The 15,296-nt window shown below is 39.8% G+C and overlaps 1 protein-coding gene across 5 annotated transcripts in view; it reads left to right on the top strand.

Annotated features, from left to right (window-relative positions):
* The window catches only part of KDM4C (lysine demethylase 4C), a 233,028-nt gene extending 218,725 nt beyond the window's left edge, over positions 1-14,303 (top strand). For 4 of the 5 annotated variants that reach the window (XM_029054686.2, XM_029054688.1, XM_029054690.1 and 1 more), the window contains 5 exons: positions 568-764; positions 2,024-2,262; positions 3,800-4,125; positions 7,542-7,635; positions 13,942-14,303. In XM_029054686.2, the coding sequence (XP_028910519.1) occupies positions 568-764; positions 2,024-2,262; positions 3,800-4,125; positions 7,542-7,635; positions 13,942-13,982 (897 nt within the window). In that variant the 3' untranslated portion in view covers positions 13,983-14,303. The remainder of the gene's footprint in view (positions 1-567; positions 765-2,023; positions 2,263-3,799; positions 4,126-7,541; positions 7,636-13,941) is intronic. The other variant, XM_029054687.2, reaches the window with a different exon arrangement.
* The last annotated feature ends 993 nt before the right edge of the window (positions 14,304-15,296 follow it).

Raw genomic sequence — 15,296 nt, 5'->3', positions numbered from 1 at the left:
TTAACACTTGTCGCCTTGCATGTCAGTTGCTTTTGATATAGGATTTTACGTGCCATGCACTTTAGCATTTTTGCATCGCATGGTCTCCATTTGTAAATGGGAATTACATGAGGTGCCACCTAGCATCCGTTGTGCCAATCAATAGAAGACTGGTTCTTGGAAAAGTGAAAATATAAAATATTATTGGTTAATGGTGAAATGAATAATAATTAGTTCTGCTGCTATAATTTTATGGTGTTAATGATATTCTTCAAAGCATTATTATTATTTAGTGCTTACTATTTGCCAAGCACTCTTCTAAGCCCTGGGGTAGATAATAATCACGTTGGACAGAATCCTTGTCCCACATGGGGCTCATGGGCTAAGTAGGAGGGAGAACGGGTATTTAACCCCCATTTTTCAATTGAGGAAACTGAGTCACAGAGAAGTTAAGTGACTTGCCCAGGGTTACACAATGAGCAATTGGGAAAACAGGGATTAGAATCCAGGTTGTCTGACTCCCAGGAATGTACTCTTTCCACTAGGCCACACTGTTTTCAGTACTGATCTGTCCATTCTGTCCTTTAGTGCACCTGCAGAAATAATGTAGTTGAAATTCCAATGGATATCTTTGTGAAGAGATTTCAGCCAAACAGATATCAGCTTTGGAAAGAAAACATGGATCTATACCCTATTGATCACATTAAATCTACTCCAACTTCAATGTCAGAAATAGAGACCTGGATGCAGAAAAACAAAACAAAAAAAAGATTACTTTCCAGAAGGTAATTACTTTGCTTCCACCTACCTATTGTCACATTCCTTGAAATGAAATGGTCTACTTAGCATTCCTTTCTCAATGTCTCTTTCATGTGAGTTTTTCATTCACCTTCTATATGTTTACTTGAACTCTAAATATGAATATGAGCCTCAAGAGTCTTAATTCATTACAACTGTAATAAATAAATTTCACTATAAAGTTCCGTTTCAGTTTGAGAATTCTGCATTCACAGAGGTGGCACACTTGTTGGAAAAGACTAGCAGCACAACATTTGATTTTTCACTCTTCATGTTTGTGGATTGTGATACGTATGTATGTCCTTAGCATATATTTGTTATATTGTTAGTCATGACTGTGCACCTCCGCCTTCAACCAGAGGATCAATTTCTGTAACTCTCTTGGTTCTGTGGCCAACTTACCATTCTAGGATGGGTATGGCATGTTGTATAGAGTCTCTCTTCTGTATGGTTTCTCTTCCACCCAGTTCAGACCCCGAATTGAAGGCTCTTTAGTAGGATTTCACCTATGGCTACTCAGAATTTACTGCCTTAACTGGCTGCTTAATGTGGTCTGTATAGCATTTTTCTCACAGTGAAGCTTACTTTGAATTGGCAAAAGAAATCTGTTTAAGAGCATCTTCTATTTCATTTAACTCTCATTAGAAACATTTTTGTTTTCCAGATTACCTATTGCATATGATTAAATCTGCCCTCATTAACACTTACCTCATGAAATTTCATTTGGAACTATCTCTGTAGAGGTCCTTTACTGGTCTTTCATAAAGAATGCATCACGGCTAGCAGCCCTATTGCTTTTGGAGTGTTATTCCTGTGAATTTACCTCTAGCTACACTCTTGTGTGGTATTACTACTATATTTCAACAGTAGATTACACTCCATTATTACTTGGGTTAACGGGGTGATTTCAATTTTCTACTGATTTTTTTTCCATTCAGTTACTCCGGTTTTTTTCAATAATTTAATTACTAGATTCGGATCTTGGCTAATGATGAGCTACTTGAATTTATTTTAGTTTTATAGCTTAATAACTTGGGCTAAAGATCTGTGATAAAAGATTAGGAAATATTAAATCAATTGTTGGTCTAACATTTAATAAATTGTAAACACTATCTAGAGCACGAAAAGATGAAAAATTGTCAGTTTTCTGCCACTTTAAGCAGGTGAAAGGAACATTTATATTGGTAGACATTTTATCTTATCCAAGACAGACATTCTGCTCTGACAGCAATATCTCTTATAACAGCACCCAGCCTGGCAGATCTCAATCTGTAAGGATTAAAACTTCGACGGCTGAGCAAATACGAGCTACGTTAGCTGGTACAAAAGTCACAGCCATGGAAGCAGCTACAACTGACTTCAAGGTCAGCGAAAAGCCAGCAGAAAAGGCGAGGCAGGTCAACACAGAAGTGCCTTCTGGGAAAGAGAAGATCATTAATGTGATGAACCAAGGTCAGAATGTATTGGGTAGCATCAAGGACTCAGGTGAGATAAGGACTGCTTATGTTTCACATATATTGTTGGTTGTTGATAATATGATGCCTTATCTCTCTGAACAACAGGGCAGATATTATACTGCTCTAAATTTAGTAGAAACCTTCTGAACAAGCTTTCCTAATGAAACTTATTAACACCAGAAGTATAACCAACTCTACCAACTGACATTTACAGGCATATGGGCCAGTTTACCTTGATTTAGCCTTTCAGTGGGCCGATAGCTACAGCTAAACTACATTCATACTGAACTGTACTTATGGAAAAGTGTATCTCGGACAGTTTTTCAAAAAATCTGCAAGAAGAAAGCTAGTTAGTGAAGCATAACCAGTTGCAAGTTCTTCTCTCTCTCCACAATTGCCTAGCTTTCAAGTCTGAGAAATTCCCATTACTTCAGTTAGATCATAAGGTTGAGTAACGTATACTGTTGGTAAAATGATGTTCTCTGTCCTATTCTTGTTTAGGTAAATGCACATTTCTCTTAAGGAAATTCTTTCAAGCAACTCGTCTTCCTTTTTAGTCTCCCATCTTGTTTTTCCCATTTTGATTTATACCTGGTAGAACAATATATTACCAATGACAAACCACAAAACCAGCTGGAACTCTTTGTCACATAAGTAGTGTTCACTTTTGTCTTATGTGTGTCCTTGCAGCCCAGAACAATCAGTAGTGGCTCCTGAGATTATTGATGGCCATGTGTGTGCCGAAATATTCTAGCAATGTGCTCTTTGTAGGCCGGTAGATATGCTGCTGATGTAAAATCCTGTGGGGAGTGACATGTTAGACCCAATTTTATCTGCTGAAATTAGGAAGGAGAGAAAGCCAGTTTAGGGGAAATAAAAACCCTTGCTCAATATCGACATACTTGTTTTCCAACTAATAATAATAACTATGGCATTTAAGTACTTACTGTGTGCCAACTGCTGTACTAAACGCTGGGGTAGAAACAATCAGGGAATATTGGACACAGTCCCTGTCCCACATGTGGCTCACAGCCTAAGTGGGAGGGAGAATAGGTATCTCCTCTACTTTTGACAGACGGGAAAGCTGAGGCATAGAGGAGTTAAGTGACTTGCCATAGGTCACACAGCAGGCAAGACTAGCCAAAATTACATTTCAGGTCTCCTGACTCTCAAGCCCATGATCTTCCAACTGGACCACACTGCTTCCCAACTGTTCCTGGAGTCTTTAAAATATTGTATTTAGCCCTTTGTTACCTTTTTTTTTTTGCTGAAAAAATATTTAGCAGGTTCAGTTTAACTTTATACATTCAAGAAACTCAGAATAATATATTTCGTTAACTGTCTGACCAAGAAAATCATGTTGCCTTTTTATCTAATCTCAAGCAACTATATTTGTTCCAGAATTCATTGATATTAATAAGGCTGAAAGTGTTTAGGAATTCCTATTGAGTTAAAAATGCTGTGAATATAATGATGGTATTTGTTAAGCACTTTGTGCCACACAGTGTATTAAGCACTGGGGCAGATAAAAGATAATAAAACAGGAGATTTTTTTTAACTTTTAGGAATCGGCTGTTCAGGATCCTATTCTGATCTTGCAAAGCAGAATGTAAAAATGGAGACCAACCAAGTTAATGCCAGGAGTGTTTATGGTACTGCCATTAAACTCCCATATTATTTAGGAAAATATTCAAACCGTAAGACTGAGGCTGAACAGGCCCAATTATGCAAGATATTTGGAACCTACCAGGAAAAGCACCTGGAGAAAGAAGTTAGTAGTGAGACATCTGAGAAAGATGCCACCAACTCCAAAGGCACTGATATTCGCTCAGATTCACAAAGCATGTCACCAGTAATCAAGAAAAAGAAGCTTTCCTTGACACTGTTGCAAGTAAGTAAAAATGTCCTTCTTTTCCATTTATTGAATGTGTAAGGTGCTTTTCATGTTAATATCAAGGGGAATAAGATGGATTCCTTTTTTTTTATGGTATTGAAGTGCTTACTATGTGCCAGGCACTGTAGTAAGCACTGTAGCAGTTACAAGCTAATCAGGTTGGACACAGTCCATATTCCACGTGGGGCTCACAGCATTAATATCTGTTTTACAGATGGGAACTGAGGCACAGAGAAGTGAAGTGGCTTGCCCAAAGTCACACAGCAGACAAGTGGCGGAGTCGGAATTAGAATCTACGTCCTCTGACTCCCAAGCCCATGCTTTTTTCACTAAGCCACGCTGCTTCATTCAATCACTCACTCCCAGTCAATTCTGGCCTTGAAATGGACTGGCAGATCTAAGACTTCACACTCTGTCTATAGAGTTACTGAACTCAGCCTGCTCTCTGTTCCCCCTTTCAGTCCAGGTAGGAAGCATGGGCGAGTGAGCAGGAAGAGAGAAAATGACAGGTGATTAGGTGGACAGACCTGGCTCCACTGTTTCATAGTTTCCCAGCACTCCTGAGTGGCCCAGCCTGGTCTCATTTTCAATAAGCCCTGAAAGTATCCGGGTGAGAAAAAGTGAGATTTCTGGACAGATATAGCTATCTGAACATACTGTTTGTTAATAGTATTGTTAACAAAGTGGAATTCAAATGAAATATCTGAGTTAGACCAGAAACAGACCTGACCAGAAGCAGTAGTTGTTGTAAATGTGATTGCATTTCCTATTTAGACCACATTAGACATTCACCAAAATCTTTAAAACCTCAAATTTTTACAGTGCTCTTATATTCCTTTAATGTTTTGTATTTTGTATGCTCCTCTTACTGATGAGATGAGGAGCACCAGGAACACTCAGTTCTGCCATAACATGTGTCTTCACTACATATTGTGGCTAAAATGCTGTTGGAATTAGGGAACGTTCTTTTCACGATACAAAACTGTTTGGGGTCAGTGTGTTGCATTATAGGAAGAAACTGCTTGAGTGCACATGCTCAGCTTTGGAGGAGGTGAGTACTGCACCCCACTATTTCTTTAACTTAAGGTTTTGCAGGAATTCCACTCATGCAGTAGAGTTGGGTGCATTGTCCCCATTATGGAAACTGAGGCACCTCAAGGTTAAGTGGCCTGCTGAAGATCACGCAGTAGGCCAGCGGCAAGGTGGAATCAAAAGCCGGCTTTCTGGCCTCCCAGATCTATGCCCTTTCTGTTAGATTGTGCCCCCTTTTAAAGATGTCTGCCTTTTTGATGGGGATGTATCAGAGGCCTTATATTATCCGTTCCACTTTCAGTTATAGGTGAATTTTTACAGTGTTGCAAGTCTTCAGCTGACTTGCTTTCAGGGGAGGATATTAGATAGTTACTCTAGCCTTCATCTTTTACCATGTCTCTTTGTATAGATTGGCAGCATCTAAAAGTAAGTATATGTTGCAATAGTAAGTTGAATGCCAAGGCAGCTGGAACCCAATTTTCTCCCACTAAGAAATAGCCAGCAAACTAAAATGTACTTAAAAGGTGCATGAGACCACGGTAGGGATAACAAGAGAAAAATGCAGATAAATAACACTGCAGGCACATTTTATTTTATCCCTCTTGGCCAGTGTTACTGAGTAGGAAGAAGTGGTTATGCAGTGCACAATTCTGAAATGCATGCTCAATCATCCATTCTGTTATTACTTATAAAATGCTATTTTAGGGTTACCTCCTGCAAATAAAACCTTGACTTAATTGATGACTGTAGCTCCATTCTATATTTCCAGGCTTTGGCTTTCTCTGGCCTTTAAAGAAAATAAGGCATCTAATAATAATAATAATAATTGTTATAATGATGGTATTTGTCAAGCTCTTACTGTGTGCAAGTATACTGTTCCATGTGCTGGGGTAGTTACAGGTTAATCATGTTGGACACAGTGCCTGTCCCACATGGGGCTCCCACTCATAATTCCCATTTTAGAGATGAGGGAACTGAGGCCCAGAGAAGCTGAGTGACTTGCCCAAGGTCACACAGCAGACAGAGTGGGATTAGAACCCAGGTCCTTTCGACTCCCAGGCCCATGCTCTTACCCACTAAGTCGTGCTGGGATCTGAGGTTTTTACCTCACTGTCCCTCTGTATCTCCAGAGAAGCTGATCGACCTTGTTTTAGAGCTAGTCAATCTTGTTTGCGACTATTAAAGTGATTAATATTTTTCCAGGGTTTCATCATCTCCAAATGAAAAAGTGACATAACCAGAAATTGTTATTGAAGTGAACATGCATTTTTCAAAACAAAATGCACTAGGGCTCAGAGTCAAAAATTATTGCTCCTGGAATGGGCAAGCTTAGAAAAGTGCAACAATTCTTTTAAGACCCTGTCTAATGCAGTCAGAGTGTTTACCCTTGCCACCCACCAAAATGGCCAAATTTCAGTGTGTCTTGAGCTGCTTTTAATCAATCAGTGGTATTTATTGAATGTCTTAAAAGCCTTAAAACAATTTTGGCTGCTCAGGAAATATATAACTGGGTTAAAAATGGTTTACTTGGTTTTTTACAAGGAAGCAGTGTGGTTTAGTGGAAAGAGCATGGGCTTGGGAGTCCGAGGTCGTGGGTTCTCATCTCGGATCTGCCATTTGTCAGCTGTGTGACTTTGGGCAAGTCACTTAACTTCTCTGTGCCTCAGTTACCTCATCTGTAAAATGGGGATTAAGAATGTGATCCCCATGTGGGACATTCTGATTACCTTGTATCTATCCCAGTGCTTAGAACAGTGCTTGGCACATAGTAAGCACTTAAATACCATCTTTATTATTATTATTATTACTCCCTCAGTGGGTAAACACAAGACCCTACGTGTTCTTGACAGTCAACAGATTCTTGACCGAATCTTACCTGGGACCCACTGTAAAAGCAAATTACCTTTTAAAAGAGTCCTAATGAAAAAATATCAAAAATTCCTTTAAAAATGACTGGGTTTTGAGTATTTATGGTGAATGTCCAGAGTTTCTATGTTCAGAAAAGCTTCCAAAAGAACAAGGACTATTTTAGTTTGACAGGAATGTGATAAACATAACTCTTAATGGCAGTCATTTTTGAGTGATACAAATTTGCTTTTTGGTTAAATTCCTGCTCGGGTGAATTCCATGTACTTTTTTCTCCAAATATCTTTTTATTTTTTGCCCAGACTTTTACCTGAAATAACTTTGATGAAAAGTACTGAATCAAACTTAACCAATTATCAAAAATAATTTTCCAGCTGCTCTGTCCCCATGAAGTAGACAACTAAATAAATGAAATCTGAGTACTTTACTGCTCATTTGGAAGAAACTATTGCTATCAGTTGATGATTATCTATTTACAAGGTTGACTTGAACTATGTATGATTTTCCCCTCTCAGTTTAGGTGCAATGTAGCAGGAGAAAGGAGCTCCAGCTCATCCAAAGAATTATCAGTTAGAACTCCAGGGACCCAAGACTCAGCAAATAATAAAGGTGAGTCTTTTACTCTTAATAGATTTATCTGCCTAGATGAAGGTATCTGAGTAAACTATTGGCAAAGTATTAGGCAAAATGGGATGCTTTGACCAGTTACCTATAAAATAGAACTGCCTAAAATTTCATTGAAAGCTGTGTAATCACATTTTTGATCATGTTTTTCACTTGGGTTCTTCCAAATTCATTGAAATTCCTGTAGGAAAATGCTGAATAGTGAAAAGTCATTAAAAATTAGTGTTTAGTGTTTCACTAATTCTTTTCCCATAGCACTTGGCTTTGTTGAATTTCACAGTCATGGTGAACTTTGTCTCATGTAAGAAGTGAATATATAAGAAAAAAAATGACTTGTTAGCTCCAGTAGACATCAACCCTACCTGAAACCATGGATTCCATTTGAGCATTTTGGTTGTGTGGCTCATCATTTCAGAGTGTATGTTTGAAAATGTTGCCTGTATGCCTATATGTGAACAAAGTTAATGAGTTACAATGTGTCCTGAATTTTGAATGCCCTTTCAGTTTGTGTATGTGAAAAGAAATGGTTATATAACTTGGATTCATTGAAATAACACTCACTTAAACTGACATTTGGCATGGATCCTGGTAGATATTCCGTGGAAACAGCCAAAGTCCCCTTCAGAATTGTTATATAATTTCAAGTTCTCTATTCTGTCTGCCTCTAAACTGGTTCCCATGTATAACTTATTTCAATTTTTCTCAGGAAGGGATGTGACTCTCTTCCAATCAAGGGAAATATGGTCATTTGATTTTTGTCTCTGGGGTATTGTTCCATATACCTTTAAATTAAAGGGACATTTAAAATAACATCTCTGTGGGGTTGGGACTTGTCAAATACATAGAAAAGCAGTGTAGACTAGTGAAAAGAGCATGAGCCTGAGAGTCAGAGCCTGGGTTCTAATTCTGGCTCCACCATTTTTCTGCTGCGTGACCTTGGGTGAGTAATTTCACTTCTCTGTGCCTCAATTTTTTCAACTGTAAAATGGGGATTAAATCCTACTCCCTCCTATTTAGACTGTGAGCCCCAAGTGGGACAGGGACTACTCCAGGGCTTAGAACAGTATTTGACACATAATAAGGCCTTAACAAATACCATCAAGGTAATAATAATTGCCATCTGATCATTTTTCTGTTGTCCTGGGCGTGATGAAACAACCATGTCAGTTTGGCCTGGCCCCAAGCCAAAAAGGGCTTGCCCTTGTAGAAAAGTGATTATTTAAATCTTCATCACTTCCAAAGTTCACAAAAGGGTCTAAAGAATCACAAATATCACCTAAATCTTAGATATTTAGCTTCCTCATTGATGGTTACAGCTTCTGCTTCAAATTCATTTTCCAATCTCAAATGTTGAGGTCCCTGGGGTTGCTCTGAAGCTATCATTATTTGAAAAAAAATCTTAGAATATTTTAATTGATAGAAAATGAAAGCTCTGTGCTTTTCAGCAACCAGACAGACACTGAATCCTTTGATCTTGAGTGAAATAGAAGATTCAAGTTGCTCAGGGTATTAACCTAGCACTTTGCAAAGGCTTGGCAGGCTGGTGGGCTGGCTGGCAGTCTCCAGGGGAGGCAGCAGGAAATGGGCGGAGGTAAGTGGAATGTTCTTCCCCTGTCCCACCCTCTCCTCGCCACCAGTGCCCAACCCAAGGCTTAGAACATTTGAGAATGGATATAGTTGACTAGTTACAGTGGTTTGTTGATGGATAATCTTTGAGGAATTCACCAGATAGGAGGATCATTATCCATAAAATGCATTAGCTTCATGGTACATCTCTGTTTTACTCTACTGATGATAGGAAAAGGATGAGGCCAAGCTCCTCAGATTATGACATGGTTAGCCATATCATTATGCAGTACTTAACTCATCTGGACACCCAAATATGTGTTGCAGTTATAAGCACTGCATAGTGACTTTTGTTCCTTAAAATGCTATACTTTTGAGGAGTAAAAAGAGGAAGCTGAGGTGTAGAAAGAGAAGAGATTTGAAAGGAAAGGAGGACCCATAAACAGTGTTTTGCTGTTTTTTTCTTTGCATTTTTAAAGGTGTTACATGAGGGAGGAAAGAAGACCCCTGAGTAGTGCAAGGAGGTAAAGGGCATAATTTTAATTTCCTCCACTAGATTGATACATCCTGGAGGGCACGGATAGTGGCTACTCTATAGTAGTCTCCTAAAAGCCTAAGTACAGTGTTCTGCACCCAGTAGCACTGGATACCACTGATGAGTTGGAGAGGATGATGTTCAAATGGAGAAGGAGAAACAGAAGACAGTCAAGACAAGCATGAGGTGCTAAGGAGTCAGGAAGCTACATTGAGAATTCAGAAATGTTCAGGGACTACTCATTTAAACACATATAGTCCTAGACCTACAACTTCATAACATCGCTAAAATCCACCGCTTCCTCTCCATCCAAACTGCTACCATGTGGATCCAAGCACTTTCATTCATTCATTCAATAGTATTTATTGAGTGCTTACTATGTGCAGAGCACTGTACTAAGTGCTTGGAATGAACAAGTCGGCAACAGATAGAGACAGTCCCTGCCATTTGATGGGCTTACAGTATAATCGGGGGAGACAGACAGACAAGAACAATGGCAATAAATAGAGTCAAGGGGAAGAACATCTCGAAAAGAAATGGCAACTAAATAGAATCAAGGCGATGTACATTTCATTAGCAAAATGAATAGGGTAATGAAAATATATACAGTTGAGCAGACGAGTACAGTGCTAAGGGGATGGGAAGGTAGAGGGGGAGGAGGAGAGGGAAATGGGGGGAAAAAAGGGTTAAGCTGCGGAGAGGTGAGGGGGGCGGTAGAGGGAGTAGAGAGAGAAGAGGAGCTCAGTCTGGGAAGGCCTCTTGGAGGAGGTGAGTTTTAAGTAGGGTTTTGAAGAGGGGAAGAGAATTAGTTTGGCGGAGGTGAGGAGGGAGGGCATTCCGGGACCGCGGGAGGACGTGGCCCAGCGGTCGACAGTGGGATAGGTGAGACCGAGGGACGGTGAGGAGGTGGGCGGCAGAGGAGCGGAGCATGCGGGGTGGGCAGTAGAAAGAGAGAAGGGAGGAGAGGTAGGAGGGGGCGAGGTGATGTAGAGCCTTGAAGCCTAGAGTGAGGAGTTTTTGTTTGGAGTGGAGGTTGATAGGCAACCACTGGAGGTGTTTAAGAAGAGGAGTGACATGCCCAGATCATTTCTGCAGGAAGATGAGCCGGGCAGCGGAGTGAAGAATAGACTGGAGCGGGGCGAGAGAGGAGGAAGGGAGATCAGAGAGAAGGCTGACACAGTAGTCTAGCCAGGATATAACAAGAGCCTGTAGCAGTAAGGTAGCCTTTTGGGTGGAGAGGAAAGGGCGGATCTTGGCGATATTATCCTATCTCACTTTGATTATTGCATCAGCTTCCTAGCTGACCTCTCCAATCCAGTTCACATTCCACTCTGATGTCTGGATCATTTTTCCAAAAAAATGTTCAGTCCATGTTTTCCTACTCATCAAGAAGCTCCATTGGTTGCCCATCCATCACCACATCAAACGGTAACTCTTCACCCTGCCCCCTCCTATTTTACCTCACTGATTTCCTTCTACAATCCACAACGTTCACTTCACTGTTCTAATGCCAATCTACTCCCTGTACCTCAGTCTCGTCTTTCTCGCCGCTCACCCCTCACCCACGTTCTGCCTCTGGCCTGGAACTCCCTTCCCCTTCATATTTGACAGACGATCACTCTCCACACCTTCCAAGCCTTATTAAAATCACATCTCCTTCCAGAGACCTTCCCCAACTTAGCCCACCTTTCCCCTATTCCTTCTCAATTCTATGCCACCCTTGCACTTGAATGTGTTCCCTTTATTCAGCCCACTGTCCAACCCATAGCATTCATGTACGTGTCTATGATTTATTTTAACATCTGCCTCCCCCTTTAGACTGTAATCTCCTTGGGGGCAAGGAACATGTTGGTAACTTTGTTATATCATATTCTCCCAAGTGCTTAGTACTGTGCTCTGCACCTAGTAAGCACTCTACAAATATGGTTTATTGATTACCATGACCCCATGTGAAGACTCCTTGTAAGTCCCCTCCCCTTCAAAATGAGAGTGATTGAATATCTCTCTAATCCCTATCAGTGTCTCTGACTCAGCAAATGCCAGTTTTTCAATTAGCTGTAAAGCATCTCCTTTGAAATTAGAGAGAGTACAGGCCCGTGATCCATATCTCTGTAATATTTGCATACCTTTTAGGGACCAGAGAAAGAATGGATTTCAGACGGTGTTGCAGTTATTTGTTTAAAAAAAAGGCCTATATTAATATTTCATCTAGTAATTTAATTGAAGATTTAAATATGTGGTGGGTTAGAGTGAAATTGCCATGTTTAATTAGAGAATGTTCTGGATATGTGAGTCTGTGACTGTTCTTTAACCTTGGACACTGCTAATTTCAAATATTAAAAGGTACCCTCTCACCACAGTCACATGGTGTAAATCCAGGTGCATATATCTAGGTAAAGTTTACAGCCCAATTTTGGTGTCACCTCTCCTTGGTTACAGTTAAGATAATTATGATTTATATTGATAACTGAAGCATACTGAAACGTTTGTCTCCTTGAAATCAGCCACCGACTCATTTTGTTATGCTGTAGTGTTATAGTTATTCCTTTCCCCAGAGTAGCCTTGTAACTAATTCTCTCTGGACAGGAGGCAAATTTAAATTATGATTAGATGCAGTGGATATGCTAAATGTTGACATTTATGGAATTATTTTATTTATTGATCACTTTATGGTGGTATTTATTAAGCACTTTATACCAAGCACTGTCTGCTAAGCACTTGGATAGATTCACTACAGTCAGACAGACTTCCTCACATGGGGCTCACTTTCATTCATTCATTCAATCATATTTATTGAGCCCTTACTGTGTGCAAAACACTGTACTAAGCACTTGGGAGAGTACAGTATAACAACAAATAGACACATTCCGGCCCACAACGAGCTCACAGTCTAGAGGGGGAGACAGACATTAATATAAATAAATAAATAGATAAATTACAGAGGTATACAGATATATATGCATATGTGCCATGGTGATGAGAGGGAGGATGAATGAAGGAGCAAGTAAGAATGGCGCAGAAGGGAATGGGAGAAGATGTGAGGAGGGCTTAGTCAGGGAAGGCTTCTTGGAGGAGATATGCCTTCAATAAGGTTTTGAATTGGTGGAGAGCAATTATCTGTCTGATATGAGGAGGCTCACATTGTAACAGGGAGAAAGAACAGGTATTGAATCTCTTTTTTACTGATGAGGGAACTGAGGCACAGAGAAGCTGTGATTTGCCCAAGGTCACACAAGTGATGAAGCTGGGATTAGAATCCAGGTCCTCTGATTTCCAGACTCGTGCTCTTTCCACAAGGTCACAGTGCTTCTCTAGTGGCCCGTTTCTGCTAGTAGCTAGTTTGATAAACTTTTCTGCACCTGAAAAGCTATTCTTGAAATTTTTGCATTTATGCTAATCTTTGTAATGAGCTGATCATCTCCTCTTTGAAAAAAAAGAAAAACCTGTTTATATTTCTTTTCACTTGTGGGGTATGCTTTTAAGATCTAATTTTCTTTATTCAGGTTTCTATGATTGGCCTTGTATCAGGTCTTGTCTAACTTATGACTGTTAGTGTTTATTAGGTTTATTATAGACTTAGAGCTTTGTTCAAAGTAATCTAATTTCTTTATGGGGTCTTTTTTGGTGAAAAGTTTCCCTTTGTCATATGTATCTTTGCAGTTGCTCATTAATGGGCCACTACTCAAGGAGATAGGGGAAAAGGAATATTTTTTAACTTTTCTCTACCCTAAAGCTTCAGTGGAGAGGCAGGTAACAGAAAATAATAGGGGAAAACACCCCCACAACCACCAGCTGTCCCCTATATCCCACCAAATGTTCACTTCACCTTGTCAATTCTGAATAGTAAAGGTCAAGTTTTGTATATTTCATATGTCACGCTCCAAATGTTAATACGTTTTACATAATGATCTCTTCTCTTATGTACCATGCATTCTTGTGGTAATATTATACTTTTGTATTAAGTGCAGTAATGTTTCTGCCAATTTAAGCAATGAAACAGTAAATTCAGCAGTTAGTAAGTGGATCGATTTGGAATGTTTATTGATTGGTTGCAGTCATTGTTTTCCTGCATTACTTGGAGATAAAATATGAGACACTGTTTGAGGTTCAAACTGAATAAATTTTTCATCTAGCACTCAACTGGCTAACAATAGTGTGCAGTTTTGAGTTACCCTGATTTCTTTTGTCAGCAGGGTTCACTGGAAGCTCAAGTGGAATCGACCAAGTTTGACTGTGAAATTGGTGGATAAAAATTTTAAAAAAAAGCATTCAAAGAACCCCATATATTATGTCTCCCCAAGCCAGAGTTGGGGATATGAAATATCCCAAGTTAAGGCTAATGGTTACACAGAACTGAAGTTCAGAATAAATTGTTTGTTCAACCATTGATTGACCTCTCTATCCACGAGACAGTTACTTTGACTCACTGCTCTGTAGTTATTACATTTGTAAACTAACATGAGTAACACTGTCTATCATATTTAAGATTAACCTTTAAGATTCCTTTAAAATTAAAATAATATGGGTTAATAAAACTGCTTCTTGTCTTACACTGTTGAGTCATCTGCAATCCATAGCGACGCGATGGACACATCTCTCCCAGAACACCCCACCTCCATCTGCAATCATTCTGATAGTATAACCATAGAGTTTTCTTGGTAAAAATACAGGAGTGGTTTAGTATTGCTTTCTTCCACACAGTAAATTTGAGTCTCTACCCTCGACTCTCTACCATGCCGCTGCTGCCCAGCACAGGTGAGTTTTTACTTGTAGCAGATTGCCTTCCACTCGCTAGCCACTGCCCAAGCTAGGAATGGAAGGGGTATGCCTCTACTTGACTCTCTCTCCCATAGCAGAGACAGGTGGAGTACTGGAAACTATCCAGGTGTGACCCTGAGGGATAAAACTGCTTCACTTTATGTTATTTCAAAGGATTTTAAATTACAAGGAGTACTCACAGTTTTCCCTGTTGATGAGTAAAATGATATTGTGAGTTATCATGAACACAAAATATTTGATAGAAGGGAAGACTAAATTCTGTGTAATTCATTCATTCATTCAATCATATTTATTGAGTGCTTACTGTGTGCAGAGCACTGTATTAAGTGTTTGGAAAGTACAGTTCGGCAACAGGTAGAGACAATCCCTACCCAACAACCGGCTCACAGTCTAGGAGGGGTAGACAAACAACAAAACAAAATAAGTAGATAGACATCAATATCATCAAAATAGATAAATAGAATCATAGATATATATAAATCATTAATAAAATAGAGTAATAAATATGTACAAATATACACAAGTGCTGTGGGGAGGGGAAGGGGGTAGAGCAGAGGGAGGGAGTAGGGGCGATGGGGAGGGGAGGAGGAGCAGAGGGAAAAGGAGGACTCCTGGGAAGGCCTCCTGGAGGAGGTGAGCTCTCAATAGGGCTTTGAAGAGGGGCAAGAGTTTGGTTGATGTGAGGAGGGAGGGAATTCCAGGTCAGCAGTAGGACATGGGCCAGGGGTCAACGATGGGACAGGTGAGAACGAAGCACAGTGAGGAG

This window comes from Ornithorhynchus anatinus, chromosome X5 (genome assembly GCF_004115215.2).
Source record: "Ornithorhynchus anatinus isolate Pmale09 chromosome X5, mOrnAna1.pri.v4, whole genome shotgun sequence".
Classification (NCBI taxonomy): Eukaryota; Metazoa; Chordata; class Mammalia; order Monotremata; family Ornithorhynchidae; genus Ornithorhynchus; species Ornithorhynchus anatinus.
The sequence above is the reverse complement of the archived record's forward strand: the minus strand, read 5'-3'. Positions and strand labels throughout refer to the sequence as shown.